The following is a 27,604-nucleotide window of genomic DNA, read 5'->3' on the forward strand; positions in this document are numbered from 1 at the left end:
CAGACTTCAACCTCTTCTCTCTAATGGCGCCCAAATCCAGCACGTGGGACCTTTCTCCCTCCCACCACCTCCCAAGCCACGCCCCGATCACGCCCCTTCCCACCCACCCATCACGCCCTTCAAGTCCCGCCCTCCCAGGGAGCCCCGCCCACCCAAGCTGTCCTGGCGACGGCGATCGGCGTCGCCGTCTCCTCCAGAAGCCCCGCCCCGTCTGGTGCCCGCGGCGAGAGGCGCGCGGGGACGGAGGGAGGGAGAAAAAGACCCCGCGCTTTCGTTTCCGGGTGAGGCGACCGCGGCGGTGCCTGCTTGGGTTTTGCTTCCGGCGCCGTCCCGAGTCGGGGCCCGGCGGCGGGGAGGGGCCGCCCCTGCGCAGCGGCTACCTGAGGACGGCGGTAAGGGACGCGGAGGGGGCGGCCGCGGGCCCGGCCAGGCCAGGCGGCGCCGGCGGCGCGAGGGGTCGGAGGCCGCGCCGAGCCATGGAGCCGCGGCTGTGAGGAGCCCCCGGCCCGGGCCCCGCCTGTGGGAAGCCGGGCCGTGGCCGGAGCCGGAGGACATGGACAAATTGACCATCATCTCAGGATGCCTCTTTCTGGCCGCCGACATCTTCGCCATCGCCAGCCTGGCCAACCCGGACTGGATCAACACCGGCGAGTCCGCGGGTGGGTCGGCGGGGACGGGGGTCGCGGGCTGGGGAAGGGCGGGAGAAGCCCAGCCCCGGGAAGAAGGGACCGCAGCCTCTAAATCCCCCTCTCCGGGGGGGACGACCCCCCAAATCCTGAGCGCGTGGGTGGTCGGAGGTGCCTTTTGCGGGAGGGGGAAATGTGGGGGGGGGTCGGGGCAGTGGAGACGCGCCACTTTTAAGATTTGGGCTGCTGGGAAACTTGGGGCGGGGGGCTGGTTTGGATGGACCTTCGGACTGGAGGCCGTTGGGGGGGACAAGTGTTTGGGGGGGGTCGAGAGAGAAGCCGTGAAGGAGAGGAAGGAGGGACAGAGTCCAGGCTTTTCCTCCCAGGGTGAGTTTGTATAGTTCAGGGGGTCTTCAAACTCGGCCCTTTGATGGCTTGTGGACTTCAACTCCCAGAATTCCTCAGCCAGCGCATGCTGGCTGAGGAATTCTGGGAGTTGAAGTCCACAAGCCATCAAAGGGCCAAATTTGAAGACCATTCTGACAAATGATTAATCTCTTCTTAAACCCTCCAGTGATGGAGCACCCACAACTTCTGGAGGCAAGACTGGAATCTGTTTTATCTGTTGTCTAGACCAGAGGTCCCCAACCCCTGATTTGTGGGCTGGTACTGGTCCACAGCATGCAAGAAACCGGACTGCGCAAACAGTGAAGCCCCATCTGCAGGATGCAAGCATCATGCAAATCTATACCCCCTCTGGTCCGTGGAAAAACCTCTCTCCATGGAACCGGTCCCTGGTGCCCAAAAGGTTGGGGACCTCTGGTCTAGAGACGATGGTCAGTCAACTGAACCCTCAAGCCTAACACCGCCCTTCCTCTTAAGAAGTTTGGGGAGAGAGGAAAAAATATTTATTTTCTTTTACAATCCCAAAACCTACTTGTTCGATGTGGAGAATCTTCAGTTGCTGGATTTGATCCATTTCAATCAGCCACCATGTAGATCAGCAATTTTTGGAGCCTCTGCTGTAAATCTGGGACAGAAGGGAATAAAAAGTACTACACAGGTGCAAATTATGAGGAACTGGTAAGGAATTTGGTCTCCATGTTGACAAGGTGCAAGTAATGTGTGACCTACCAGTAATTGCTGTAGCCCAGTGTTTCCCAAACTTGACAATTTTAAGGCATGAGGACTTCAACTCCCAGAATTCCACAGCCAGCAACGCTGGCTGTGGAATTCTGGGAGTTGAAGTCCACATGCCTTAAAATTGTCAAGTTTGGGAAACACTGCTGTAGCCCATTGACCAACAATTGAAGTCAGTCGGGGTCTTCAGACTTGGCCCTTTTATGACTTGTGGACTTAACTCCCAGAATTCCTCAGCCAAGCATGCTGGCTGAGGAATTCTGGGAGTTGAAGTCCACAAGTAACAAAAGGGCCAAGCTTGAAGACCCCTGGTCTGGTGCTTAAGGCTGGAAAGTGGGAGTCTGTGAGTTCTAATCTTGCCTTAGCCATGAAATCGGCTGGGTGACCTTGAACCAGTCCCCCCTCCAGCCCAATTTACCCTCAAAGGATGGTAGTGATGGTAGGGAAAATAGGACGAGGAAGGTGCATTGGATATGTTCGCTGCCTTGAATTATTTGTAGAAATAATAAATGGGGGATTCAAATAAATCATCAGCTAATGTTGATTGATGGTCTTGTACTAACAGTAAACCCTTTGGAATACTAGTTTTCATAAGTAGTAAAGTATACTTTGTGCATGATGGTATCTGGGTGACGTTATTGAAAGAATGGTGTACTAGTTTATTTCTATTTTTTCCTTCCTCATAATGTTCGTCGTTTCGAAATTATAAGCTTGAGAAATGAATGTCTAGTCCTAATGTGGCATGTCTTAGAAAACCTGCAGGCAAATGGAAAAAGCAGAATTATTTTAGGAAATTGACAGTGGTCCTCATGAGATAAACCGTGGCTGTTGTTCAGCTAACTGGCTGGGGAGTTCTGGGAGTTGAAGTCCGCAAGTCATAAAAGGGCCAAGTTTGAAGACCCCTGACCTAACCCCTGACCTAAATCCATTTCAGGCATAATAGCTGCATTTGCAAAACATAATAAACTTGAGTTAGTTTCAACTCTGTTTAGTGCTTATGTGATTTATTTGCATAGAGTCAACGTGTTCGAATCATATTGTACACCGATCCGTGAACCAAACTTTAAAATAGTTTTATTCGTTATCAATCAGGCTAAGTGTCTTGTGGAGAGGCTGCCAATAAGAAGGTTGTGTGACCTCTGGGGCGCAGGCATCGTGTTTATAAATACCTAATTTTAAAAGCAACAAGGGAAGGAGTTTGTGAGCTTGGTTCACGTCAGGTGAAAAAAACAAGCTGAGTTCAGTCAGCAAAGTACATTCCAGCTAGTTGTTTAGGAAGGAAGAACAGCAAACAAGTGGGGAAAAATGACTTGGAATTAACATCCCTAAAAGCGAGAGCAATAAATCCTTTCTGTTCTTTTATTGCTCATTTTGCAGCTTTCCAAGGTCCCTATTTTGCCTGAAATTGAGTGATATGTGTGTGTGTGTGTGCGCGCACGCGTGCCCGTGCACAGCAGGAAAATGAGGAGCAGATGAGGTTTTCTTGCTGCTGAAGTGCAGACCAAAAGAAATGCAGAGGTTAGAGAGTAAATTTGGACCCCGAGATCGACCTTAATCTAATTGCTATATATATATAGTGTTTCCCCAACTTGGCAACTTTAAAACGTGTGGACCAGCTCCCAGAGTTCCCCAACCAGCCATGCTGAATAAACTTGCCAGCTTCGAGAAGCACTTGTTGCATATCATAACACCCAGAATGTATGCAAGCGATAAAAGGAAAGCAAAGAGTGAATTTTTAAAAGGAAGGGTTAGAAACAACCAACCAGTTGTCAGTTGTTGGTCATTCTCGGAGCACGTGTGTACCTGTGTTTCTCGGGAAAGAAGGGCTTATTCTCTCTTCCTTGCACTGAGGCTTTGTGTGTTGTGATGGGAGAGGCTGTTCAAGGAATTGATTTATTCCTGTGCAACACAATTCAGCGCTGTTTGTTTTGTAAATGCGATAATAGCTGCTGAGAGAAGAGGCTTGGATGTCCTGCAGGGCTTTGATTGGTGGGTGTGGTTTTAGCAAATATAAGTGATTGTGAGCGCGCGCACGCGCGCGCGCGCGCGCGCGTGTGTGTGTGTAATGAGTCTATTTGAAATAAGTATTTAAATTGCAGTGCCAGAGGGTACATCAACCAGCATTAGACTTTATTACCACGGTAGAGATCAGCCAGTTGACATGCCATAAACTTCATTTAATACAGCAAGTTAAGTGTAATCCTGATAGCTCTCTGTTGTTTTACTTCTGATTGTCTTATATTTTATTTCCAGGCTCATCACCATATCAAAATTAAGCAAGTGTTTTTTTTGTTGTTGTTTTGCAGAGATGAATTAGTAAAAGTTACATAGTTGCATCGTCTGTTTTGGTTTTGTTTCCATTGTAAACTCATCTGCAACATAATTGCTCTGTCTGTCTTGATTGACGGGGTGGGGTCCAGCTCCGCCACTTTGTAAAATTGTCTTAATCTTGTGTCTTCTGGGTGAGCCTAAAGGGGCTTCTAACACTTTGCTGAAATAATTTATTTTGATTTCTTTGGCTGGTGGGTCTCAAGGACTGGCTCTCCTGCTTGAGCAGGGGGCTGGACTAGAAGACCTCCAAGGTCCCTTCCAGCTCTATTCTATTCTATTCCTGGGTCCTCTTGGTCTTGGTAAATCTCTATGCAGGTTTGTACGGAAATTGGTCCATCCGGCCGTAGGATAACGTGTGTAATTTCCCCTTCAACATCTGGAGAAAATGCAGTAATAACAGAAATAAGTGCAATTTAATGTCATGCCTCCTATCCCTTATTTCATTTGTGGGTTTTTTCCTTCTCCTCCCCCTTCCTCCCTCTTCCTCCCCTCCTCCCAATTAAAGTGATCTCTCCTAATGGCTTTCTGCAAAGAACATTCCCTATTCATTGACTTATGGGGTGAGGGGCAGGGCAGGGCAGCCTCAATTGCACAGCTCATAAGAAGAACGATAGATCATCAGCAGGCATTGTTTAGTTGTGTTGCTGGCAGAACGGACAAGGAGTGGAGTGATTGATTGTCCCAAGTCTTGAGAAGACCTGGAAATGCTTTTCAGATCTTACTATCAATCATTTAATGGAGTCTGATGCAGAAGGAGCCAATATCGGCTTGATGACACCAACCCAGGGGTAGGCAACCTTGGCTCTTAGCTGGCTCAGGAATTCTGGGAGTTGAAGTCCACAAGTCATAAAAGAGCCAAGGTTGCCTACCCCTGCACTAACCCAATGGTCCTATCTTAGCTGCATGAGAAACATTAGGAATCCCCAACGCCTTCATGGCCAGACTGGTTGAGCCCAGCTGAATTGGAGTCATCAAAACAATGCTTTGTTTTATTTTTGACTAGGGAAAGAAACATGGATCGCCTTCCACTTTTGACTTTCTTCTCCTGATTCCTCCTTAGATTCCTGCAATTCTACTGCGTTTGGTTTCAGAGCAGGCTCTTATATTCTGGTGGATTTGCCGTTGCCTCGGGGACTTGCCTTTGCCTCAAGTGTGTGTCTCTGTGTCTGTGCATGAGTGGGACAGCACACATCGGTTTTCTCTTGTTGATTTCTTCCTGTTGACCTCTTCATAGCAAGCTGCAAAACTGTCAGTAATGGAGCGGGTTTCCTTTACTGCACTTGCATACCTTGAAGGCAAGAGTTGAACTTTTAATTAACTTGTGCTATGTTGATTAGGGCTTAATTCCTAGTTTCCTGGCAGCAGTATAAATTAAGAAAAATTAACCATGGTGATAAAAAAAAATTGTGGATGCCATACAATTAAGTCCGCTATATCAATCTCCATCTTGGGCAAGAGATTAAATCAGTCTCCTGCCCAACAGCAGCGTTCTGCTCCATCTTATTTATTCCACATCATCCCATGATTGAGCAGGCATTGAACCCAAGAGTGCTTATTACACTTATTGAAGTATCAGCTATAGATAGTTGCATATAATTAGCAATCAGTTACTCTTGGAATCCGTGCATTGTTGGGGATCTAAACGGTCAAGTTAGAGCATCCTGGAGATCAATTTGGCGTTGACCCTTACTAATCACAGTTACTTCAGGATCAACACCAACTTGATGGAACCTAATAAAATGGCAGTAGATCAGAATGGAATGACTTAATTGACATAATGTGTTCAGTGTGCTTGATTTATTATAAATGCTTAAATTATAATATAAGTGTTTGGGGAGGATTTTCCTGTGATATTATGGGCAGAACCTGGAGGCGGAGTTAAAAGAGGGCTCAGCCTAGAATCTCTACATACCGTAGCCATAAGTGAACTAAATCTAACCCCTCTTCAATTGCATTGACCCTTATCTAACTCCAAGTAGATGCTAAACATTAGTTGAGATGATTAGCAATCAGTTAGTTTAATTGGACTTTCAAGACCTGATCTTTGACGCCTGACAGTTATTGATAATAACTGAATCAAAAATAGGAGACCTCTATTCTCTGGCCAACGTCCATGAAAACGGGCGGCTTTTGTGTTGCGGAATGCAGAACTATCCAAGAAAAGAGCACCTGAAGATCTTCCCTCTTCCCTGGAATTTCCCAACTTCACCAGGATGCTTCAGCCAGGCACGCCAATGTTGGACATCTTCAAAAGAATAGGTGAGCTCTTTTGAATGGCACCCTTTTGTTATGACTGTGTCATGTTGGCTTTCTTATATATTTTGGTTCCCTTTGGTGTCATTCCGCATGGCATGTTGGTGGCCCACGCCTGCTAATTTGCGAATTTGTATAAAGAGATTTCAATTTGTATAAAGAGATTTTGTGGCCTCCTCCCGTTAAGGTTGATCATAATTTCCATAAATAAATTAGGCCTTTGTGTCGGCCGGAGACATCCAGTTTTCGTCTTCTGCAATAGCAACTAGGAGTGTTTCTCCATTACTACCTCCAAACGGTGTCTTATTTTAATTTCAGATCTGGCAACAGTCCAATTTATGTAATTTCCAAGCCAGATTATTGTAATAGTCAGATAAGGGATTATCCATGGTGATTCCTTAACGGCTTCCACGTTGCTCCATGTAGACGCTCATTTAAAAGGCAGTAATTTTGTACCAACGTTACTACACGTACATTTTCAATGCCATTCATTCATTTGTGCATGCCCCTGCTGGCGTCTGAGAAAAACAATTTTCCCATAAGTTTTGCTTTCATCTCTCTTTCTCTGTGTGTCCAGGTGGTCTTCAGCTCAGGCGCTCACAGGCATGAAGATGAAAATGCACAGATCGGTTAATATTTTGCAACCAAGGAACTAGCAGCACCCATTCCTGCGTTACTAAAAAGAGAAGCTATAACAAGCAAGTTTAAAGATCGGAAGGAAGAACAGTCTCTGGGCCAGAAGAAGAAAAAAATTAACCCCAAGGATGTGAAGAAATGAAAGAAGCTTCTCCTGTAATCTTACATTGTTTGGGAAGGCGTAGAATAGCCGTGACTTGGCCAATTTGGTGATAGGTTAAAAAAATAAGATAGAAATAGTCAGTGCTTTTTTTTTGTAAAAAAAAAGGTGCCGGAATTCACACACATCATACAACCCGCCTTGCCTACCCTACAAGGTTCCATCCAAAAAAGGTGCCGGAACTCCGTTCTGGGCGTTCTATGACAAAAAAAGCCCTGGAAATAGTCAGTTATTATAGGCACCTTCAACCAACTAGTCTTTGCTACACCAACTTATGAGTCCTGTCTTTTTGTGGTACCAATAAAGGAGTCTAGCACCAATGACGTTACCCATTTGAGTAATAAATCGTCTGCAAGGAAATAACCAAGCTCAGAGGACACCAAAGATCCCTCCTCTCATTTTCCTTCTCGTGCACCCGGCTGTAAAGGACACTCATGATATCCAATATTTTAAGTATTGCCTGTAAACCAGGATCAGAGTCTTGGTTTATTTATAGCAATTTGTAGGCGTTCGGATGCCACAGGAAATTGATGCAGGAAAACTGATCTTCTCAACAACTAGGCATAGAAAAGGAAGGGGATGGTTGGTCAGGCATTAAAAGTTCAAAAAGTGTTGGCTTTTTGTGGGGTATAAGAACTAGATTACCGCTTGACAGCATTTTCTGCGTATGTCCATAAAAGGAAAAGCATCCTTCTCAAACACGCTGTGGAAGATATCCAGGACATGTGTGTTGTTTCTCAAGTGTGCTGCGGAGCGCCTCCGGGACACGTGTCATTTCTCTGTTGCTCTCAACTAGACTTTATCTGGTTCCAATATTTTGTTCTCCCAAGTTTCCCCCCAGTTATGAGAGAAGAAGGGGATTTTGAAGAGGAGCACCAAAAGTAACATCTTCAAATTCCCATCGTGTTTATTTATCTCTGCTGCCAACAAAGGCAGAACCGACTGTATCCTCCCGGGAATTCAGCAGAACAATAGCTGCGAAAATCGTGTGCAGATGGAGTCCAGTGGAAATTATTAGCACGTGGGATACTGTCATAGCAGGCCTTGTGGTTGACTCTTGGCGTATGAAAAGTATGCAGCATCTTATCTTTATGGAGCCCTTGAATCTTTTTTCTATAGCTGGAATGGCTCAAAATTTGCAGACTTTTCTCTCTCTCTCTCTTCGTCCCTTGTCTTCTCAGTAACCCCGTTCATCTTCTTCCATCTCTGGATCAAACTGTCAAATGAAGCCACCTTCTTGGCTTTGTTGTTGGCCCAAATAAATCATTATCAGTACATGTTTCAGGTAGTAGCCGACATACCAGCCGATGGGCTGGGCTCTGTGTCTCTCCACGTTCACACAGCGTGTTGTTATCTGTTAACAGCTTCCACTTTGAGCATGTTGGTTTTACACAGGCACTAAAACTCTCAAGCTATTCAGGCTCTTCCAAGTAGATCCTTCAGCCATATCCTCGTTTAATGTTATTCTTTGCTCGATGGTCTCCTTCCTCCATCTTTTAATTCGATTTTGCGCTTGTGTGTCCTCAAAGATGTTTGTTCTTGCCATAAAGCTGTTCCTAGATCCGAGTCAGCAGACCTGGGTCATTTGCCCGTTTGGGGGAGGTCAAGGACCATTCTCATGCTTAGTTGTCTCGGGATCTGCTGCTACTTCTCTCCTGATCTGTGTAACCTTGTGCGGTGATTACTTTTGAGATCCAAGAAACTAACATTGATTTGCTGGGACTCTGAGCAGCAAACTACAACGCATAATCCATTGCCGGTGGCCAGGCTGACAGTAATCCCAAACATCTGGAGAGCGATATTCTCCATTCCCTTGTAGGATATCCACAAGTGTATTTCTGTTCTTTCTTTGTTTCATGCCTTCTGTTTTCTTTTGAGAAACCAGAATGTTCCCGCAGGCATTATTCAAGGTACACTGAAGTCCAGCTGGGCAGATTTAAGCTTGTCTGCAAGGGGTTTGTAGATGGGATTTTGCTGCCTCTCGTCTTCCAGATGTATATCTTTGTTGAAGTACCTGTTGAAAGTTTTAATGCCTTGAGAGCGGAGTCTAAATCCCATAAAAAGGAAGTTAGTGGAATACATTTCTCCTTGTGCGAATAAAGGCAGTCCTCGACTTAATGGCCGTTTGTAGAGTGATCGTTCAAAGTTACGAAGCCGCTGGAAAAAAGTGACTTCTGACTGCTTTTCAGTTTTCAGACTTACGACCATTGCAGCATCCCCATTGGTCACATGATCAAAATCCATCTGCTTGGCAACTGGCATGTACTTACGACGGTTGTACTATCCCAGGGTCTTGTCACCCCCCCCCCCCTTTGCAACCTACCAATCTGGCTTCTAGCAAGCAACGTCAACGAGGGAGGCCAGAGTTCCTTAAAACTGTATGACTCCCTTAACAGCCGCAGTGATATGCTTAACAAGTGTGGCAAAATTAAAAATCAAAATCACAAAATGGGTTGCAACTCACTTAACTCTTTTGCTTAGCAAGGGAAATATTGTCCACAGTTGTGGTTGTAAATTTGTTTGCTTCCCTTATGTCTTTGATGTACGTACAATTGACGATAGGGGCCAATGTAGGGGTGCCGCCCACCTTTTGCAAACTTCCTCCTTTTCTAAGCCCTTTTCAAATTCCTTGATACCAGTTTGCGTCCAGTAGTTTATTGTTCTGCTAAAATTAATACGGAAAAAAAAAATCCCACGAAATGCAGCCAGAAGAAATATTAGCAACAGATGTTTTTATTATAATGTAAAAGCTTTAGTTTGCCAGCAAATTAAGTGGAAGAGAGCTGCAGGAAAGCTGTGTTGAGACCCCAAATTGCATCCAATAAAATTCCATTTCAGCTCCCAATCTCTTAATAACTTTCAATCTGTAAACTGACAGTCACTCCCAAATTAGCTCGATCTTTGCAATTATGTGTTTGCATGCTTGTGGTATTTTTAAATGGTTTAATTTAGTTGTTTTCAGAAACAGAGCAACAGGGACTCAGCGCAGAAATATGGAAATGTACATGCTGTTTTGAGCATGTTTCTAAATTCTAGGATCTCCCTCCCTCTCTCTTCCTCTCCCTCTCCTCTTTCCCTTTCCTTCTCTCTCTCTCTCTCTCTCTCTCCCCCTCTCCCTCTCCTCTCTCTCTCCCCCTTCTCTCTCCCTTTCCTTCTCTCTCTCTCTCTCTCCCCCCTCTCTCCCTCTCCTCTCTCTCTCCCCCCTTCTCTCTCCCTTTCCTTCTCTCTCTCTCTCTCTCCCCCCTCTCTCCCTCTCCTCTCTCTCTCCCCCTTCTCTCTCCCTTTCCTTCTCTCTCTCTCCCCCTCTCTCCCTCTCCTCTCTCTCTCCCCCTTCTCTCTCCCTTCCTCTCTCTCTCTCTCTCTCTCCTCTCCCCCCTTCTCTCTCTCTCTCTTCTCCCGCCTCTCTCTCTCCCCCTTCTCTCTCCCTTTCCTTCTCTCTCTCTCTCTCTCCCCCTCTCTCCTCCCCTCTCTTCTCTCTCTCTCCCCCTTCTCTCTCCTTTCCTTCTCTCTCTCTCCCCCTCTCTCCCTCTCCTCTCTCTCTCTCCCCCTTCTCTCTCCCTTTCTTCTCTCTCTCCCCCTCTCTCCCTCCCTCTTTCTCCCCCTCTCTCTCCCTTTCCTTCTCCCCCCCTCTCCCCCCTCTCTCTCCCCTCTCTCCCTTTCCTCCCTCCCTCTCCTCTTCCCCCTCTCTCCGCTCTCTCCTCCCTCCCCCCTCTTTCTCCCTCTCCCCTCTCTTCCTCTCCCTCCCCTCTCTCTTTGGTTGAGTTCATAGATTGCTTTCAATCTGGACTTGTCTGTTTTTGGATCAATGTAGAAAATATAGTTAAATGATGCTGAGGACTCCATTGGGAGACTTGGTAGATTGTTGTGGAGAAAATCTGTGTGGTCTGTAGGAGGCTAAAGTGTCTTAAGGATACATAGTCAGTAAATGGAGGAACCAAGGTTAAGTAATACCAGAGTTGGAAAACACAATTTATTATTACTAGCTTGCTGGTTACACTAGATATGTCTTGCATCTAATCAGGCTTAAATATTGAATTCATGGTGGCATCAGCCAGACTTCCTGCTGCATCTTACACCTAAGCACTTTTGATTTGTTGCGTAAAGGAGTCCTCCTTGAGTGACCAAAACTGGGCCAGCAACATAGTCAACTTAGTTGTGTCCGTGGAGATGGAAACAAATCTTGTCCATCAAAACCTGGCTATCTTAAAACCTGGCTAGCTTTTCTCTTTGCAATAAGAGCCATCTAGGAACGCCGGCTTCCATCAGATGTATTCTCGATGTGACTGCTGCTTTACACAACATATACACACACCCTTGCTGATGCTACTGAGATAAAAATTCCCTCTTATTTCGGGATAGGTCTTTGGAGCTACGCTGTAATTTCAGAGCACGACAATCCTTTTTTTTTTTCTTCAAACAAAGCTTTGATGTTTCCCCTCCTGACTCTGATGGGGCACCAGTGTGTGTGTGTGTGTATGTGTCTGTGTATCTTTCTACAGGCACGTATGTCTGAGAATGAGCAAGCCGCTATTTATACGCAGACGACACCTGTTCTCACCAAAGCGGGCTGATGTAAGCTCCTGAAAACTTTGGGGGTTTCTCTTGTGGCATAAAAAGAAAAAAGAAATTGCCCAGACGACCCATGCAGCTTGTTTTTAATATTTGTTGGGTGGTCCAAAGGGTTGAACCCTGATCACCATTGTTGTAAAGGGAGCTAACACTGTTAAAAATGCCGTAAGGGCTCTAGAGACAGAAACATATTTGATCTTCCGTCACTTGTTCAACTGGTTAAGCTACACTAAATGCAATTTAGTGTCAGGAAATCAAAAGAAACGTCTGCAATTCAGATATCTACACAAAATGGACAGTGTGTTTTCTTTCTTTCTTTCTTTCTTTCTTTCTTTCTTTCTTTCTTTCTTTCTTTCTTCCTTCCTTCCTTCCTTCCTTCCTTCCTTCCTTCCTTTCTCTTTCTTTCTTTCTCTCTTTCTTTCTTTCTTCCTTCCTCTTTTTCTTTCTCTCTCTCTTCCTTCCTTCCTTTCTTTCTTTCTTTCTTTCTTTCTTTCTTTCTTTCTTTCTTTCTTTCTTTCTTTCTTTCTTTCTTTCTTCCTTCCTTCCTTCCTTCCTTCCTTCCTTCCTTCCTTCCTCCCTTCCTTCCTCTCTTTCTTTTTCTTTCTCTCTCTCTCTTTCTTAAGATACAATGCTAGAATCTGAACAAATTAACTACTACAAATTAACTACAATTAACTTACGATCAGTTGCTTAGTGACCGTTCAAAGTTATAGTTGACCCGAAAAAGGGGACTTTGACTTATGACTGTATTTGAAGTTCCGAGGGTCAGGCCCCCTCTGCCCTTTTGAGAGCTGTGGATCTCTCTTGAAGTTTTCTCATAGCATAGAAACACTTTCCATCTGGGTGGGATGCTAAATATAACTCCCTGCGCAGGATCCGAACGGCTGGGTGGCCGTTGCAGTTCCTGGCTCTGCTACTCTCGGATAAAGACCAGAAGCCTTAGAAATGGTGGCTGGGGAATTCTGGGAGTTGAAGTCCATAAGTCTTCAAGTTGCCAAGTTCGGAGAGGCCTGCTCTAGTCAAAGCTCTCTGGATTTTCTTGACACCTCTGTGTGTGCAGATGCGTGTGCCCCACTTACTGGCTTTTGCCGTTCCGACGCACAATGGGCCCCTTGTGACTCGCCAGTCTTCCTTCGGTGCCGTACAACACATGCCCAAAATGATTTGGCCATGTGGAGCTGGCATTTAATTAAACGTTCTGTGCTGGGTGAAAGCACCCTTCGGCTTGAACCAGGTCCCCTGTTGTGGTATGCCAGGCTTGGACAAAGGCTTTGTTGTGTTTTCCCAGGGAGTTTGTACAAGGGTTCCTTTCAGCAGCTGCCAGTTTGTTTCCCCTGAAGATGCGCCCTTGGTGTTAAAACAAAACAAAACAAAGACAACAACCAAAGGGATGTAAGTCATCGTAAAATCCGGATAGCTTTGCATTCCGTTGTATTAAAAGCAGCGGGGAGAGAAGTCTATTTTAAAACTTCACTTTTTGAAATCCGAATCAAGATTTTTTAAAAGGTTAATGGGTGTGTGTGTGTGTGTATTTAGTTCCATTGAATTTAAATTTCAATGTGCTTCCTTAAACGCGTATGTATTATCTTGGAACACAACTGCTGATTATATTCTGTTCTGTAGGTTAATTTGAGGATGAGAGACAAGAGGCTAAAGGAAGTGAATTCTCTCTGAAAATGCATAATTTTGTTTGCTTTTGATCAGCAGTGGGGTTCTTTTTTTAAAAAAAGTATATCTGTTAGTGTATATCTCTAATTCCGATGTGTGTGTGTGTGTATGTGTGTGTGTGTGTAGAGAAAGGGAAAGAGAGAGAGAATTTACCTCTTTTAAATCTCATTTTAGCTTTAATAGTTCATGATACTAGTTATTTGTATTCTTTTATGCTGTATGGTTTAGAACAGTGATGGCGAACCTTTTAGAGACCGGGTGCCCAAAATGCAACCCAAAACCCACTTATGCATCATCGGGTGCCAAATGGGTGGGGCCCATTGGATGGATGTGGCCCATTGGGTGGGCGTGGCTGCAGTGGTAATGGCAGACTGGGTGGGACTAAAAAGTTCAATCAATTCCAACTTTGCAAGATCTTTTTTTTTCCCCCCCCCCCGTGAGGTTGAAATTGACTGATTGAACTTTTTTTTTTTTTTTTGCACACGGCGGTGGAAGTTTTATAAAGCGAAAAGGTTTTATAAAACCCAGCTGAAGGCCTAGGACTGGGGTGATGGCGTACGTGCCCACAGAGAGGGCCCTGAGTGCCGCCTCTGGCACCTGAGCCATAGGTTCGCCACCACTGGTTTAGAATGTTATGGCTACTTTGTTTTACACTGTTGTGTTATCTAATGCTCACTAGGAGCTTAATAAATATTTACTGTCGTTGGAAAATGAGCAAGTCATATGTTCTTCTTCCTTGTTGACTTCTTCTGTTTCAAATTTCCATAAAAGCTTGTACATTTTAGCAATTACACATTCCTCATTTGTTCATCACTCATCTTCAGATTCTGCCTTCTGCTGTTCTTGAAATATGCATGACCGGCTGGGCAATTCTGGGACTTGAAATCCACAAGTCTTAAAAATGGCTGAGGCTGGACATCCTTGGGTTAAAGTTTGTTGACGGTTAGAACTTGGATAAGAGACCAGTAGTTGCAAACTAAAGCGGGATGTGGAGGGGGAAAAAATCCCCAAAGCACTTTGATGCTCTCTTTTGATATGAGTGCCAGAGGAACAACAACCATCCAAACATGAGCTCAGTCGGTAGGTTTCCAAGCTGATGTAGGTGGACCCTTCATCACTTTCCCAGGACTGTTCTTCCTTCCTGTTTATTTGGTATTCTTCTTCTTTGGCTTCTGATGCTTAGCAGATGTTCCTAGCACCAACCCAGTAGAAGGAGGCACTTTCGGCCCGCTGGCCGTGGAGGTGAGTCAGAACATTCTCCGCTCCTCCAACTTGGGAGACCAAGCCTCAAGGAGCTGTTGGCTTTCTCCCCAACGTGCTCCTTGCCAAAGAAACACCAGCCAGTGGTTGTGTCAGTCAGTGTCTTTGCTTTGGGGAGTTGAAATAGTTTCCTTTCTGGAAAACCACAGAGCAGAAAGCTCAGTTCTCTTTCCACTCGAAAATAATTCCAAGAAGCCTCTCTCTTTCTTTCCAAGCTATTTAAATTTTTAAATATTTATATGTTCCGCAGATCCCACGGCTATACCTTACTACTTCTTAAGATGGGAACGGCGGCTTAAGCTAAGAAGCCCTTTGTCCTTAAAGTGACCCGACCAGCCATCTGGCTCAGGATTTGAGTGTTTATATGCTTAAGCCAATTATTTATATATAGCTATATGTATCTACCTATCTCTATCTATCTATCTATCTATCTATCTATCTATCTATCTATCTATCTATCTATCTATCTATCTCTGTCTCTATCTATCTATCTATCTATCTATCTATCTATCTATCTCTGTCTTCTGTCTTTCTGTCTGTCTGTAGCTATCTATCTCTCTATCTCTATCTCTGTCTGTCTATCTGTTTCTATCTGTCTCTGTCTCTATCTATCTATCTCTGTCTCTATCTATCTATCTATCTCTGTCTGTCTCTATCTATCTCTGTCTATCTATCTATCTATCTCTGTCGCTATCTATTTATCTATCTCTGTCTTCTGTCTGTCTGTCTGTAGCTATCTATCTATCTATCTCTATCTCTGTCTGTCTATCTATCTTTCTGTCTATCTATCTATCTATCTATCTATCTATCTATCTATCTATCTATCTATCTATCTATCTATCTCTAACTATCTATATACCTACTTACCTACCTATCAGAGGAAGAAATTTAGGAAAGGCACACCTTAATTGATCAGGCAATTAAAAAACGTTTGTACCTTCAGACGTGCAAGATCCTGTTAATGTGGCCCAGGGGTGTCAAACTCAATTTCACTGAGGGCCGCATCAGCATTACGGTTGCCCTCAAAGGGCAAGTTGCACGTAAAGACTTATGTATCACATTAATCCCGGTGCGCCCAAGCCTCCCTTCTTGCGTTCCCTCGCGTCTTTGGGTAAAAGTCTGCAGGCGGGCGGCTACTCGTGGGAAAGTGCAGCACAGACGAAGGAAAAGGAGGAGAGAAAGATACCCGAAGAAGCCAGGAGGTAACTGCTCAATATCCTCCTCCTCCTAGTCTGCTTCCGGGCCAGATCTAAAGACATCACGGGCCGGATTTGGCCCACGGGCCTTTAGCTTGACATGTCTGATGTAGCCTTTCGGTGAAATAGAATTAACTCATCTGATTGTGTTTCCTGTCTGGTTTACCTTGAGAGGCCGACACAGAAGGAGCGGTTCCCCAAAAGGGGTGGGGTGAAGTGGCATTCAGCCGTCTTAACCAGGAGCTCTGAGCTCACCCAAAGAAGCCGCGGGGCAGAGCAGGTCTGTTCTTGTCTTCCGGTTCCAGAAGATGGAGGACGCCAAAGCAGGCAAATAATTGGGCGGCCACCTGCTCCCAGAACGTACGTTAACTGACGGCCACGTCCTCTCCGTCTGTGTGTCGTTTCAGGTGCTCTCACCGTTGGCCTTGTGCGACAGTGTCAAACCATTCATGGACGTGACAGGACCTGCATTCCTCCACGGCTGCCCCCAGAGTGGATCACAACTTTATTTTTTATCATCATGGGAATCATTTCACTGACTGTCACCTGTGGCTTGCTGGTGGCTTCTCACTGGCGAAGGGAAGCGACGAAATACGCACGCTGGATAGCATTCACTGGAAGTAAGTCTCTCCCTCCACTCAGGAGACCAAAGAGGGCAGGCTGCCTTTGGGAAAAGTCCATCCGGAAGGCTCACCTCCATCCCAGGCTGGTCTCCCTAGAGCAGTGGTTCTCAACCTGTGGGTCGGGACCCCATTTGGGGTCGAACGACCATTTCACGGGGGTCGCCAAACAACGCAGTCCGCCATTTTCCCCCCCCCTTTTCCTTAGCTGTGCTACTCCCTTTTATTCTATTGGCTTTTGAAAGCCAATAGAATTAGACTCTCTTGAATAGAGTCCAATTCTATTGGCTTTCAAAAGCCAATAGGAGTTGTCCAGGCTGTCTCTGCCCTGCTGAGCCTGCCAAAAGTCCCATTCTGCAAACGGTGCTGCACCGGTTGAGTAGTCCTCGACTTACGACCGGTTGAGTAGTCCTCGACTTACGACCGGTTGGGGGTCGCAGCATTAAAAAGGTTGAGAACCACTGCCCTAGATTTTCCAAAGCCCACAGAGGTCTTCCCTGTGTCCATTCGGCGGGTGGGGGGGGCTTCAGAACTTCAAAACCGGGTTGTCAATATCTCTGGGCAGGCCCGGTGTATCTTCAAACAGTCCCTAAGTGACGTGTCGTAAGTTGAGGACTACCTATAAACTGATAGAACTGCCTGTGATCTGTGATTAGATTTACAGGTGATCAAGCTCTGGATGGCAGAAGATAGCGCTTAGTGCCTCGTTTGCGGTGTTTGCTGCTTTCTCCAGGTCCATGTTCGCCTTCCAAGGCCGGACCCCCAACTCCCATAATCCCCAGTTAGAGCCTGGACATCTCTGGGGTGGTAGAGTTACGTTCGAAGGCTAACCGCAAGCTCTAAACGCCCTCTAGCAGCTCTTTGTCACTCCATTAAACCGAAGTTTGCTTGCTTTTAGAGTGGGATGGGGAGATACAGATAGTCCTCGGTTTTATGGCCACAACGGGGACCACAGTTTCCGTTGCTAAACAAGTCAGTTTTGGGAGTTGAAGTCCTGACACCTTAAGAGCTACTAATGTTGAAAAAAAAAAAAAAAAAAAACACCGGCCTTCACTGTAAAAGAAATTTTTTAAAAAAAGAAATATAGGTAGTTCTCCACTTACGACCACTAAATGTCTGTTGCTAAGCAAGACATTTGTCAAGAGCCCCATTTTACGACCTTTCTCGCCACAGTTGTTACGCAAATTATTGCAGCTGTTAAGTTATGGCTCCCCCCCCCCGTTGACTTTGCTTGTCGGAAGGTCGCAAAAAGGGATCACGTGACCCAGACCGTCATAAATACGAGTCCCAAGCATCTGGATTTTGATCACGTCACCACGGGGAGGCTCCAGTGGTTGGGTAAGTGTGAAAAATGGCCGTAAGTTCCTTTTTTCCAGTGCCATCGCAACTCCCAGACGGTCACTAAATGAATGAACGACTTACAGCCCTAGTTGAGCCCAAAATGTCCGTTGCTAAAGGAGACATTTGTTAAGTGGGTGTTTTTGTCCCGTTTTGTGACCTTCCTTGCAACAATTGTTAAGCTAATCGTGGCAGTTGCTAAGTTGATAACCCTTTTTTCAGTGCCGTTGTAACTTTGAACAGCCAGTAAATGAACTGTTGTAAAGTTGTGGGCTACCTGTACTTGTAGCCATCAGTACAACTTTCTCCACTAATCTGTTGTTGTTATTGTTTCTCTCTCTCTCTCTCTCTCTCTCTCTCTCTCTCTCTCTCTCTCTCTCTCTCTCTCTCTCTCTCTCTCTTTTTTTTTTTTTTTTTTTCTTCCTTCCTCCAGTGATCCTTTTTTGTATGGCAGCCTTAATATTCCCCATAGGATTTTACATCAATGAAGTGGGAGGTCAGCCCTATAAGCTTCCGAATAACACCGTGGTGGGCTCATCTTACGTACTCTTTGTTTTATCAATTTTCTTTACGATAGTGGGACTTCTGTTTGCTGGCAAAGTGTGCTTACCGGGCTGACGGCCGCCTTGAGTGCTTTTTCCGGGGTACGGTCATGAAGGAGAGTAGGACGCCCGGCACATCCGCGGGAAGACGCTGGTGTCAGGCCGTCGCAGTCTTACCAGAACGAGGAGGTTTCTCTGTTCTCACTATGCACTTTGGATTATTATTATTATTTTTTTTAAAAAAAAAACAAAACCCTTTTTTATTATTATAATTATTCCTTTTTACGGAGCATCTGTCCCCATCACCGAAACCAAACGCCCACCACTCATCTCTTCAGCATCTGGATGCAGTCAGATGTGCACTGTGATCGGACCTCGCGTGGAAGGAGAGCTCTTTTTCCTGCACTCAACAGCATCATTTCCTCTTTTTTGGTTTTTTTTTTTATTATTATTATTTTTCCCCCTCCTGTCCCTCCGGCTGTCTCCATATCACCATCCTGTACCCCTTTCGAAATATCTATTGAAAGTCTCAAAAGTATTTATGCACTTTGGTTGACCGGGCGTTCGCCAAGGGTGGGGCTGGGCCTCACCCAACCTTCAAGAGATTTAGCATCTTCCTTCTATGATAGGCAAGGAGCATTTGCCATTGACCCTTCCCTTCGTCTCCCCCCTCCCCCATGCTACACCCCCCCTCCACACACACACACACACAAACGCACACAAGAAATCAGTCTGACGTTATTAGCTGCATCCTGAAGCCTATAGATCAAAAGACAATTTTGTGGGGGAAATCTGTTACGAGGATCCGTCTGCTCGCCACCCTTGCTAACGGTTACCGCCTCCCGGCGACGTTCGGGACCTGCTAGGAAAGCTCCAGGTGGGGCTGAGAAATTCTTCCATATGTATTTATATGTGTGTGTTTGTGTGTACGTGTGTGTGGGTGCGCGCGTGTGTGTGTGTATTTATATGTATGATGCAGTCCACCGAATGTCTATGTGTACTTACACACAAGCACGCACATATGCATACATGCCGACCGAGACAAGGGAAACACTGTGGTGTGCAACACTAGGGCTTGCAAAGACGGAAGGAAAGAAAGAGAAAAAGAAAGAAAAAGAAAGAAAGAAAGAAAGAAAGAAAGAAAGAAAGAAAGAAAGAAAGAAAGAAAGAAAGAAAGAAAGAAAGAAAGAGAGAAAGGCCATTTCTTCAAAGGCTACATCGCTGGGAAAGTCTTCAGTATACCTCATTTGCTGTAGCAGCTCCTGCTTTTGACAGGTTTTTGTGACAGATATCAACAACTCCATGCCTTCCTAGGTGTAATTTTAAATTAAGCTAAGAGGTTTGTCTTCTTCCTTCTGCTTCTCCTCCTGTTTCTTCTTCTCTTCCTTCTGCTACTCTTCCTTCTGTTTCTCCTCCTCCTCCTCCTCCTTAGGGTACTTTATTTGAATCTGGATGATCAAAGATGAAATCATGTCTTATTTTTGAAAGCTCTTGACCCCAGCAAGTGGGAAATCTGACCTGACAATTTGATGCATAATTTAAACAGTGTAAATAGCCTCTCCTCTTTTGGAGAGCTTGGTCTTTACATCATGGAGGGTTTTGGCCCGGATCATCTGCCGCAAGCCTATCTGATTGAGTAGACCCTAAATCTCGCCTAAAAGCTACAGTAAAGCAAGCCCAAGTCTTTCCCCCCCCCCTCCCCACTTTGGAAGTTTGAACTCTTCTGTTGCTTTTTCTCAAAAGAACAAAGTGATTATTAGATGGTGAAGGTTTTTTTCTTTAAATGGCCTATCTATTTTCAGAGCTCTTTGTTCTCTTTCTTGGCAGATTCTCTTGGAGAATAGGATCACTAATGCCCAGATACCAGCCTGCCTCCTCAGTTTATGCCCGATACTCTGCCGTTCGGCCTGCTACAACCAAAACTGGGCACACAGCAGCCCCAGGCAGGCAACACCCTTCTCCCAAAGCATGCTAAGCAACATTGCAAACTGTTGTGCCGGACGCAGCTGCCCCGTCTTAGAAATCCTGCATCTGATCATCTTAGCCCAAGAGGTCAGGCCTTCCTACTCCTTGCCTGCAGGCAAATGCTCCTGGAGGAAGGAATTGCTGAGGACATTTCCCTGTCATGCAGTGGGGAGGGCTCCCTGTTGCAAACGAACCAACAAAGCCATGCAGACCAATGGATTCTCAGTTAAACGATGTCGAATTTTTAGAAAACCCATTGTACATTGGTTGAAGGAAACAGCTAGCAAGCTTGGCTTGACCCATCGTACCGGATGGGTTCCTACCATCTTCTCAACTTCCTTTTGGGGATCCTCCTTAGCAATCCCTATTTGTTCAGGGCAGTATTTTGACTCCCTAAAAATGCAGGACTAGGGCCCCACTCCCATCAGTTGTTCTCCAAAAGGGCCAACGTGGAATCCTTGACTCCCAGCAGTTGTTTGCGTCCGTTTTAGTTTTATAATAATAATAAAGTTGGAAGGGACCTTGGAGGTCATCTAGTCCAACCCCCTGCTCAGGCAAGAAACCCTATATCATTTCGGACACATGGCTGTCCAGTCTCTTCTTAAAAACTTCCAGTGTTGGGGCATTCACAGCTCCTGGAGGCAGGTTGTTCCACTGGTTATTCCGCTGGTTAGAAGTCAAACGTGACATCTTTTATGCCCTAAAACAAAATAATAAAAAATGGTGACTCACAATCACTGCCTACAAAATTGAGAAACACATTGGCTGGAAAGCATGCAGCGATCCCCTTCCCCGTAAACCGTTAAGGAATCCATGCTCGCTCACGCCAATCCTCAATTGCATCTTGTACGTGAATGGACGTTTCAGCCACAGCTGCATCAGGCAAGAACGCCTACATTTTTGGCTTTAATGTGACACTGAATTATTTCTTGGAAAGGGGATGGGGAAATTATCTGCGGTTATTTTTTCTAAAAGAAAGGAGTTTAAAGGGGGGGAAATCAACTCTTGCTTTAAATAGAATCTCAAAAGCGTGCAGTATTAATTTATAGCAGAAAGGCCATATCTTCTAAACTGTATATAAAGCAGTTTTTTTTAAAATATATATATATATGGTGCAAATGTCTGTCAGTTTTCTGTCTGTTACATTGGGGGTTTTGGGGAGCGCTGAGGATATCTGATCCCTCTGTGTGTGTGCGTGATGTGTGTATGTGTGTGTAGGTGTGCATTTATTTTCATTGCTCGCAGCCTTCCCCAATCCAGCTTGTGCAGCGCACCAGATTTGAGAAGGCAGCGTGTCAAAGCTTTGGAGTCAAGTGTGCTATGAATTATGCCTCTTACCCTGGGGTATGTTTTTTATTTTTATTTTTTTAAATAACACGTCTTACTTGGATTTTAAATGTCTGCACCCACAATTTGGCTCGGCTTGCATTAACTTATCTTGTCCAAAGCAATTCATATGAATGGAGGTTGGGAGAAAACTTGGAACTGAGCCTTTGAAAACTGCCAGATTGTTTTGATAAAAGGCAGTTGATTAACCTTGGGGAGGAGTTAGCTGCTGTTTCGTTGATGCCTCAACATCTAATGTCTGGGAGGAAGATTATATATATATATGTTTTCTAAGGTTTTCGCGGGTGTTTGTATGTAGGTCTTTGGTTGTTCGGGTTTTCTCCTGCGTAAAATTGGAAGTGTCTTGGCGACGTTTCGACGAAGTCCCATTCGTCATCTTCAGGCTGGTTTCAGCTTCGTGCTTCGAGGAGCAATGTGTGGTCTTAGCTGTTTCTTCCTTTTAACTGCCAGTTGGGGTATGAACTGATTGGGTGGGAGCTTGGCTGTGTTTTGATTGGGTGGAGGTGTGTTCTGATTGGTTAGGGGCTTGGCTGTGCTCTGATTGGCTGGGGGGTTGGCTGTGCTCTGATTGGCTGGGGGAGTGTTCTGTTTGGTTATGCTCAGGTTAGTCTGAGTTGCAGGGAGGTTTAAGATTTTGGGCTGCCTTGCTATTCTGTTGGTTTGTCCGATGTATGTGTTGGGACAACCAACAGAAAAATAAGTGCACGCATTGAAGAACATAAGAACTCAATCAAAAAAGAGGAACCAACATCTTCCCTGGTCCAACACCTTAAAGCCACAGGACATGAAATTGACTTTAAAAATACCAGAACCATTGCCAAAAGTGAACATTTTAATAACAGAATAATCAGAGAAGCCATCGAGATAGAAAAACGCCCACACAGCATGAACAAGCGAGATGATACCTCCCGCCTACCAGCCATTTGGAAACCCGCCCTTATTGACAAACGACTCCCTAACACAAAAAATGATACCAGACCCACACTCACAAAAATCACACAGGATGTCACCACCACACATCCACGCAAAAAACAAACCCAAAGCCACACCGATGATGAGGCACGACCACAAACCAGAAGCCAGACCACAGCTGCATCATTAGCCACTTTAAACCCCTCCAATCCATACATGAAGCAAACTGACACCCTCCATGAAGAGGAGGCACGACCACGAACGCGAAGCCAAAAAATAGCAAGGCAGCCCAAAATCTTAAACCCCCTGCAACTCAGACTAACCTGAGCACAACCAAACAGAACACTCCCCCAGCCAATCAGAGCACAGCCAACCCCCCAGCCAATCAGAGCACAGCCAACCCCCAGCCAATCAGAGCACAGCCAAGCCCCTAACCAATCAGAACACACCTCCACCCAATCAGAACACAGCCAAGCTCCCACCCAATCAGTTCATACCCCCACTGGCAGTTAAAAGGAAGAAACAGCTAAGACCACACATTGCTCCTCGAAGCACGAAGCTGAAAACACCAGCCTGAAGATAACGAATGGGACTTCGTCGAAACGTCGCCAAGACACTTCCAATTTTACGCGGGAGAAAACTCGAACAACCAAAGACCTACATACAAACACCCGCAAAAACTTCAGAAAACATATATATATAAACCTCCCAGCTATGGTGCAATCAGATTTCCTTTTTGTGCGTTTTTTTTTTTGACAAGCTTGTATGATTCTTATCTATGCAGTCAAGGCGTTTCTTACAAGTTGGGGTTTTTTTTAGCATTTTTTCCCCTCCCATCAAAGTTTCTCAACTTAGATTAGCAAACAAACCTGGGTTTTTCTTGCGGTCTCTAATTAATCCTAATGGCATTCAAGACATTTTTGGCATGTATATGAAGACTTGATATCCAGAAGTTGCTAAAATACAGCTCCCAATTAACTCCAGTCAGTGAAGGCCGTTGAGAATTGCAGTTCAATGCCTAGAAAAATCAGAATTGGCTCTCCATTATTTAGTACCATCTTTTGAGAGCCCTTGCTTTGGGGAGCGGGTTTGAGTCAACCTCCCAGGTGGCCTTTTCTAGATAAGAGATAAGATAACCTTTATTGTCATTTTTTTTTTTTTTTTTTACTGTGGGCCGAGGATTTCTAGAGGATTGATATGAAGCTTCCACCATACTTACAAAGTTTGATGGCCGGACTGGGTGACGGGAGTTATAGTCCCAGGATTTAGGAAAGCCAGGTTTTTGCCTTATTTGACAAGTTTAGCCATGCCAACATGTATCCGATCTAAATTTATAAGCAGTTAAGTATCCTCTAGGCCAGTGGTTCTCAACCTTTTTAATGCCGCCACCCCCAACTGGTCGTAAGTCAAGGACTACTCAACCGGTCGTAAGTCGAGGACTACTCAACTGGTGCAGCACCTTTTGCAGAATGGGACTTTTGGCGGGCTCAGCAGGGCAGAGACAGCCTGGACAATTCCTATTGCTTTTGAAATCCAATAGATTTAGACTCTATTCAAGAGAGTCTATTCTATTGGCTTTCAAAAGCCAATAGAATAAAAGGGAGTAGCACAGCTAAGGAAAAGGGGGGAAAAAATGGCGGACTGCGTTGTTTGGCGACCCCCGTGAAATGGTCGTTCGACCCCAAATGGGGTCCCGACCCACAGGTGGAGAACCACTGCTCTAGGCATTTTCTTGAAAATTTCACTTTCTGGGGATTTTGGAGGAACTCAACTTTTCCCCACCCATCAGTTTGCTGTTAGAGAAGTATAAAACCTTCGTGAAGGACACAAAGGCTGAAGGAAATGACATTTCAGTGAGCTTTGCCTCCCTGTGCGATTTTAAAATACTGGGGCTTTGCAGTGGTCCCTTCTCCTCCGCCTTTCACTGCTTCCCATCCTGCAACTCCAAAATAATTGTTTTCTAATCCGTGGGGAGTGGGGGGGGGATATTTTAATTTTGTTTTCTTTCGCGGTTAATTTCCCAACAAATTGTTAATACAAACTGTATAAAACGGACATGATTTTCCTCACTTGTATTTTTGTTATTGAGCAAGTTTATCAAAATAAATTATCTACTGAAAGAAATCCCAACTGGCTTGATTTGATTTTGTTGTTGTTGTTTTGCTATGTTTCTTCAACTCTTTGTAACACCAATCGTTGGTTTGTGACAAACACATCCTCGGGACTGAAGTAGATTTGGAGAGACAAAGCTGGAAAATACACAAGCTAAGAGCTTTCTGACAAAACTGAGTGCTTTAAAACTTCTAAATCTACCAGGGTCTGGAGATTTGTTTTTTTGTTTTTATAAAAAGTGGATTTCTGGTTTCTAATAGGAACAATGAAAACATCAAAAACAGAAGTCAAAGCTTCCTTCTTCCTTCCCCAAGACAGACAGACAGGGAGAGCGAGAGAGATACGATAGGTAGATAGATAGATAGATAGATAGATAGATAGATAGATAGATAGATAGATAGATAGATAGATAGATAGATAGGAGAGATGATAGAGATAGATGATTAGATAGAGAATGATAGATAGGAGAGATGATAGAGATAGGAGAGATAGATAAATAGATGATTAGAGAATGATAGATAGATAGGAGAGATGATAGAGATAGATAGGAGAGATAGATAAATAGATGATTAGATAGAGAATGATAGATAGATAGGAGAGATAGATAAATAGATGATTAGATAGAGAATGATAGATAGATAGGAGAGGATAGAGATAGATAGGAGAGATAGATAAATAGATTAGATAGAGAATGATAGATGGTAGGTAGGTAGGTAGGTAGGTAGATAGATAGATAGATAGATAGATAGATAGATAGATAGATAGATAGATAGATAGATAGATAGATAGATAGAGGTGGGCTCAGCGGCGGTTGTAAGTGAAGGACTAGTTGTACAGTCATCCTTAATGAGACCACAATCACTCTCTTCAATTAAACACACATTTCAAAGGAAACAAATGCACATTTGGTTTTTTTACCCCAGATCCTATGGGTGGTCCCCGAGAGCTCCCCATTTTGTGTCCTGCTTTCAAGCACTGCCACTTAAACTCTTGATTGGAATGGGCTTCTTTAAAAATAAAAATAGAAAAACAGTATGAATACAAAGGATTACATTGTGCAAGGAGGGCTGAGTGCAGAAAAAAAAAAAGGGATTTCCCGTGCTTTATTGACAGCACCTGGAAATATTTCCTGGAGAACTTTTTTGGGTGGTCCAGCTGATGCTTCTGCAGCTCTTGAAAACCTTTGGCTGTTCGTCTGCCCAGCCCTTCCTTCCTTCCTTCCTTCCTTCCTTCCTTCCTTCCTTCCTTCCTTCCTTCCTTCCTTCCTTCCCTCCCCAATGAGAATGGTTGCTTCCGTTGCTATTGGAGATGGAAAACACAGGGCCAGCCAGCGACTCTACCACAAGATCTCAAGAGCATCAGCTGCACATGGAAGAGGTGTGCAAAAATGTGGCAGACGCCTGGTGAGTCCCAGATCTTGGGGGACATCAGCTTGGGACAATGGGGTGGGAAGGAGCCAGCTTGGAGTTGGGAAGGGCTGCGGAAAAAGGGGGGGGGACATGATTTTCAACAGTCTTAGTGGAGGAGAATATGTGTGTCTTACAAGCATCAATGCAGAGGTGGTTGCGGCTGCGGTTGTTTAGTGCCAAGCTGCTTCTGCAGGGTCCTAGCAACTAAAAAAACATCACAAGTCAGGGTCAGGGTCATCCTGGGAAGGACGGCCCAGGCTTCTTAAAGTTGCCAAGTTTTGGGAAAAATAGCAAAATTCGTTTGATGGAAATGTGCTTCTACTGGTCAACTGCTGAGTAAATAAACGGTTCGAATTGCTCTTCAGATTAGCAGCCTGGGTTTGGCTTTGGTCTTTACTCAGCCGTTTACTTAATGGTTGTAACTGAGCCCCAAAATTTATGTTACTAAGCGAGAGATTTGTTAAGGGAGTTTTGCCCCGTTTTACAATTTTTTCTTGTAATTGCTTAAGTTAAGTTAAGTTAGTAGCTGCAACCGTCATAAATACGAGGCAGTTGCCAAGCCTCCAAGTTTTGATCACGTGACCCTGGGCATGCTGCAACAGCTGTTAAATGTGGAAAAATGGACATAAGTCCCCTTTTTCTGTGCCATTGTAGCTTGAAACGGTCACTAAATCAACTGTTGTAAGTCAAGGACTGCCTTGCGGCAGTTGCTCAGAAAAAAAAAAAAGAATTAACATAAAATTGTGTAGAAGAAACAGACCAGGAGGACCTTCGTTCACACCTGACCTTCCTTTAGGAAATTCTACAATCTGCTTGTCCAGATATATTGGGGTCCAGAAACCGTTGCCCACTTTTTTAGATAAGATAAGATAAGATAACCTTTATTGTCATTTTTATACTGTGGGCACAATGGCACACCTCAAAAATGAAATTTAGTTGCCCACTCTCAAAGTGAAACATACATGACGCACACCTAAACATACTATATATAACATAAGTATAGACCCACACCCCTACATATACATACATACATACATACATACATACATACATACATACACAGACGGTTATTTTTGCAGCAGAAATCCAGAATCGAAGGCGACGTCACCCAAAAGGCAGAAATCCTGGCAGGACATCCTTATCACTGATTGGGTGGATGATAAAGGATTACTAGTCACCCATGTTAACCAAACGCAGGATTTAATGGTAAGTGAATATTCCCGTTAATGATAACTAGAAGTACTGTACAGGGAGTCCTTGACTTATGAGCATAATTGAGCCCAATTTTTTTGTAGCGAAGAGAGGCATTTGTGAAGGGGCTCTTGCCCCATTTCACAACCTTTCTTGCCCTCTCTGAGCAGTTTACAGAGTCAGCCTATGGACCCCCAACAACCTGGGTCCCCATTTTACCCACCTTGGAAGGATGGAAATCTGAGTCAGTAGCAATAGCAATAACAGTTAGACTTATATGCCACTTCACAGTGCTTTACAGCCTTCTCTAAGCGGTTTACAAAGTCACC

The 27,604-nt window shown here is 44.7% G+C and overlaps 2 protein-coding genes across 15 annotated transcripts in view; both read left to right on the plus strand.

Moving 5' to 3' along the window:
* Window positions 1-205: 205 nt before the first annotated feature.
* On the plus strand, window positions 206-21,423 carry MOSMO (modulator of smoothened). 2 transcript variants are annotated; one of them, XM_039360617.1, is made up of 3 exons: window positions 206-659; window positions 16,247-16,459; window positions 18,231-21,423. In XM_039360617.1, exons 1-3 carry the CDS (start codon window positions 554-556, stop codon window positions 18,413-18,415), a joined length of 504 nt encoding a protein of 167 aa, XP_039216551.1. In that variant the 5' UTR covers window positions 206-553; the 3' UTR covers window positions 18,416-21,423. The 2 variants fall into 2 exon arrangements, with proteins under 2 accessions (XP_039216551.1, XP_039216552.1); XM_039360618.1 differs by lacking the exon at window positions 206-659 and adding an exon at window positions 15,436-15,845 and having other exon boundaries at window positions 20,167-21,423.
* A 3,984-nt stretch (window positions 21,424-25,407) lies between these two features.
* The window catches only part of VWA3A (von Willebrand factor A domain containing 3A), a 29,376-nt gene continuing 27,179 nt past the window's right edge, over window positions 25,408-27,604 (plus strand). For 11 of the 13 annotated variants that reach the window (XR_005558783.1, XR_005558782.1, XR_005558784.1 and 8 more), the window contains exons 1-2: window positions 25,408-26,078; window positions 27,164-27,290. Coding sequence is in view for 7 of the 13 variants with exons in the window: in XM_039360765.1 (XP_039216699.1) it covers window positions 25,984-26,078; window positions 27,164-27,290 (222 nt within the window). In the remaining 6 variants the exon portion in view is untranslated. The remainder of the gene's footprint in view (window positions 26,079-27,163; window positions 27,291-27,604) is intronic. The other 2 variants (XM_039360770.1, XM_039360771.1) reach the window with 2 other exon arrangements.

This window comes from Crotalus tigris, unplaced genomic scaffold (assembly GCF_016545835.1).
Source record: "Crotalus tigris isolate CLP2741 ecotype Arizona unplaced genomic scaffold, ASM1654583v1 scf7180000019173.45859301935:6455823, whole genome shotgun sequence".
Taxonomy (NCBI): Eukaryota; Metazoa; Chordata; class Lepidosauria; order Squamata; family Viperidae; genus Crotalus; species Crotalus tigris.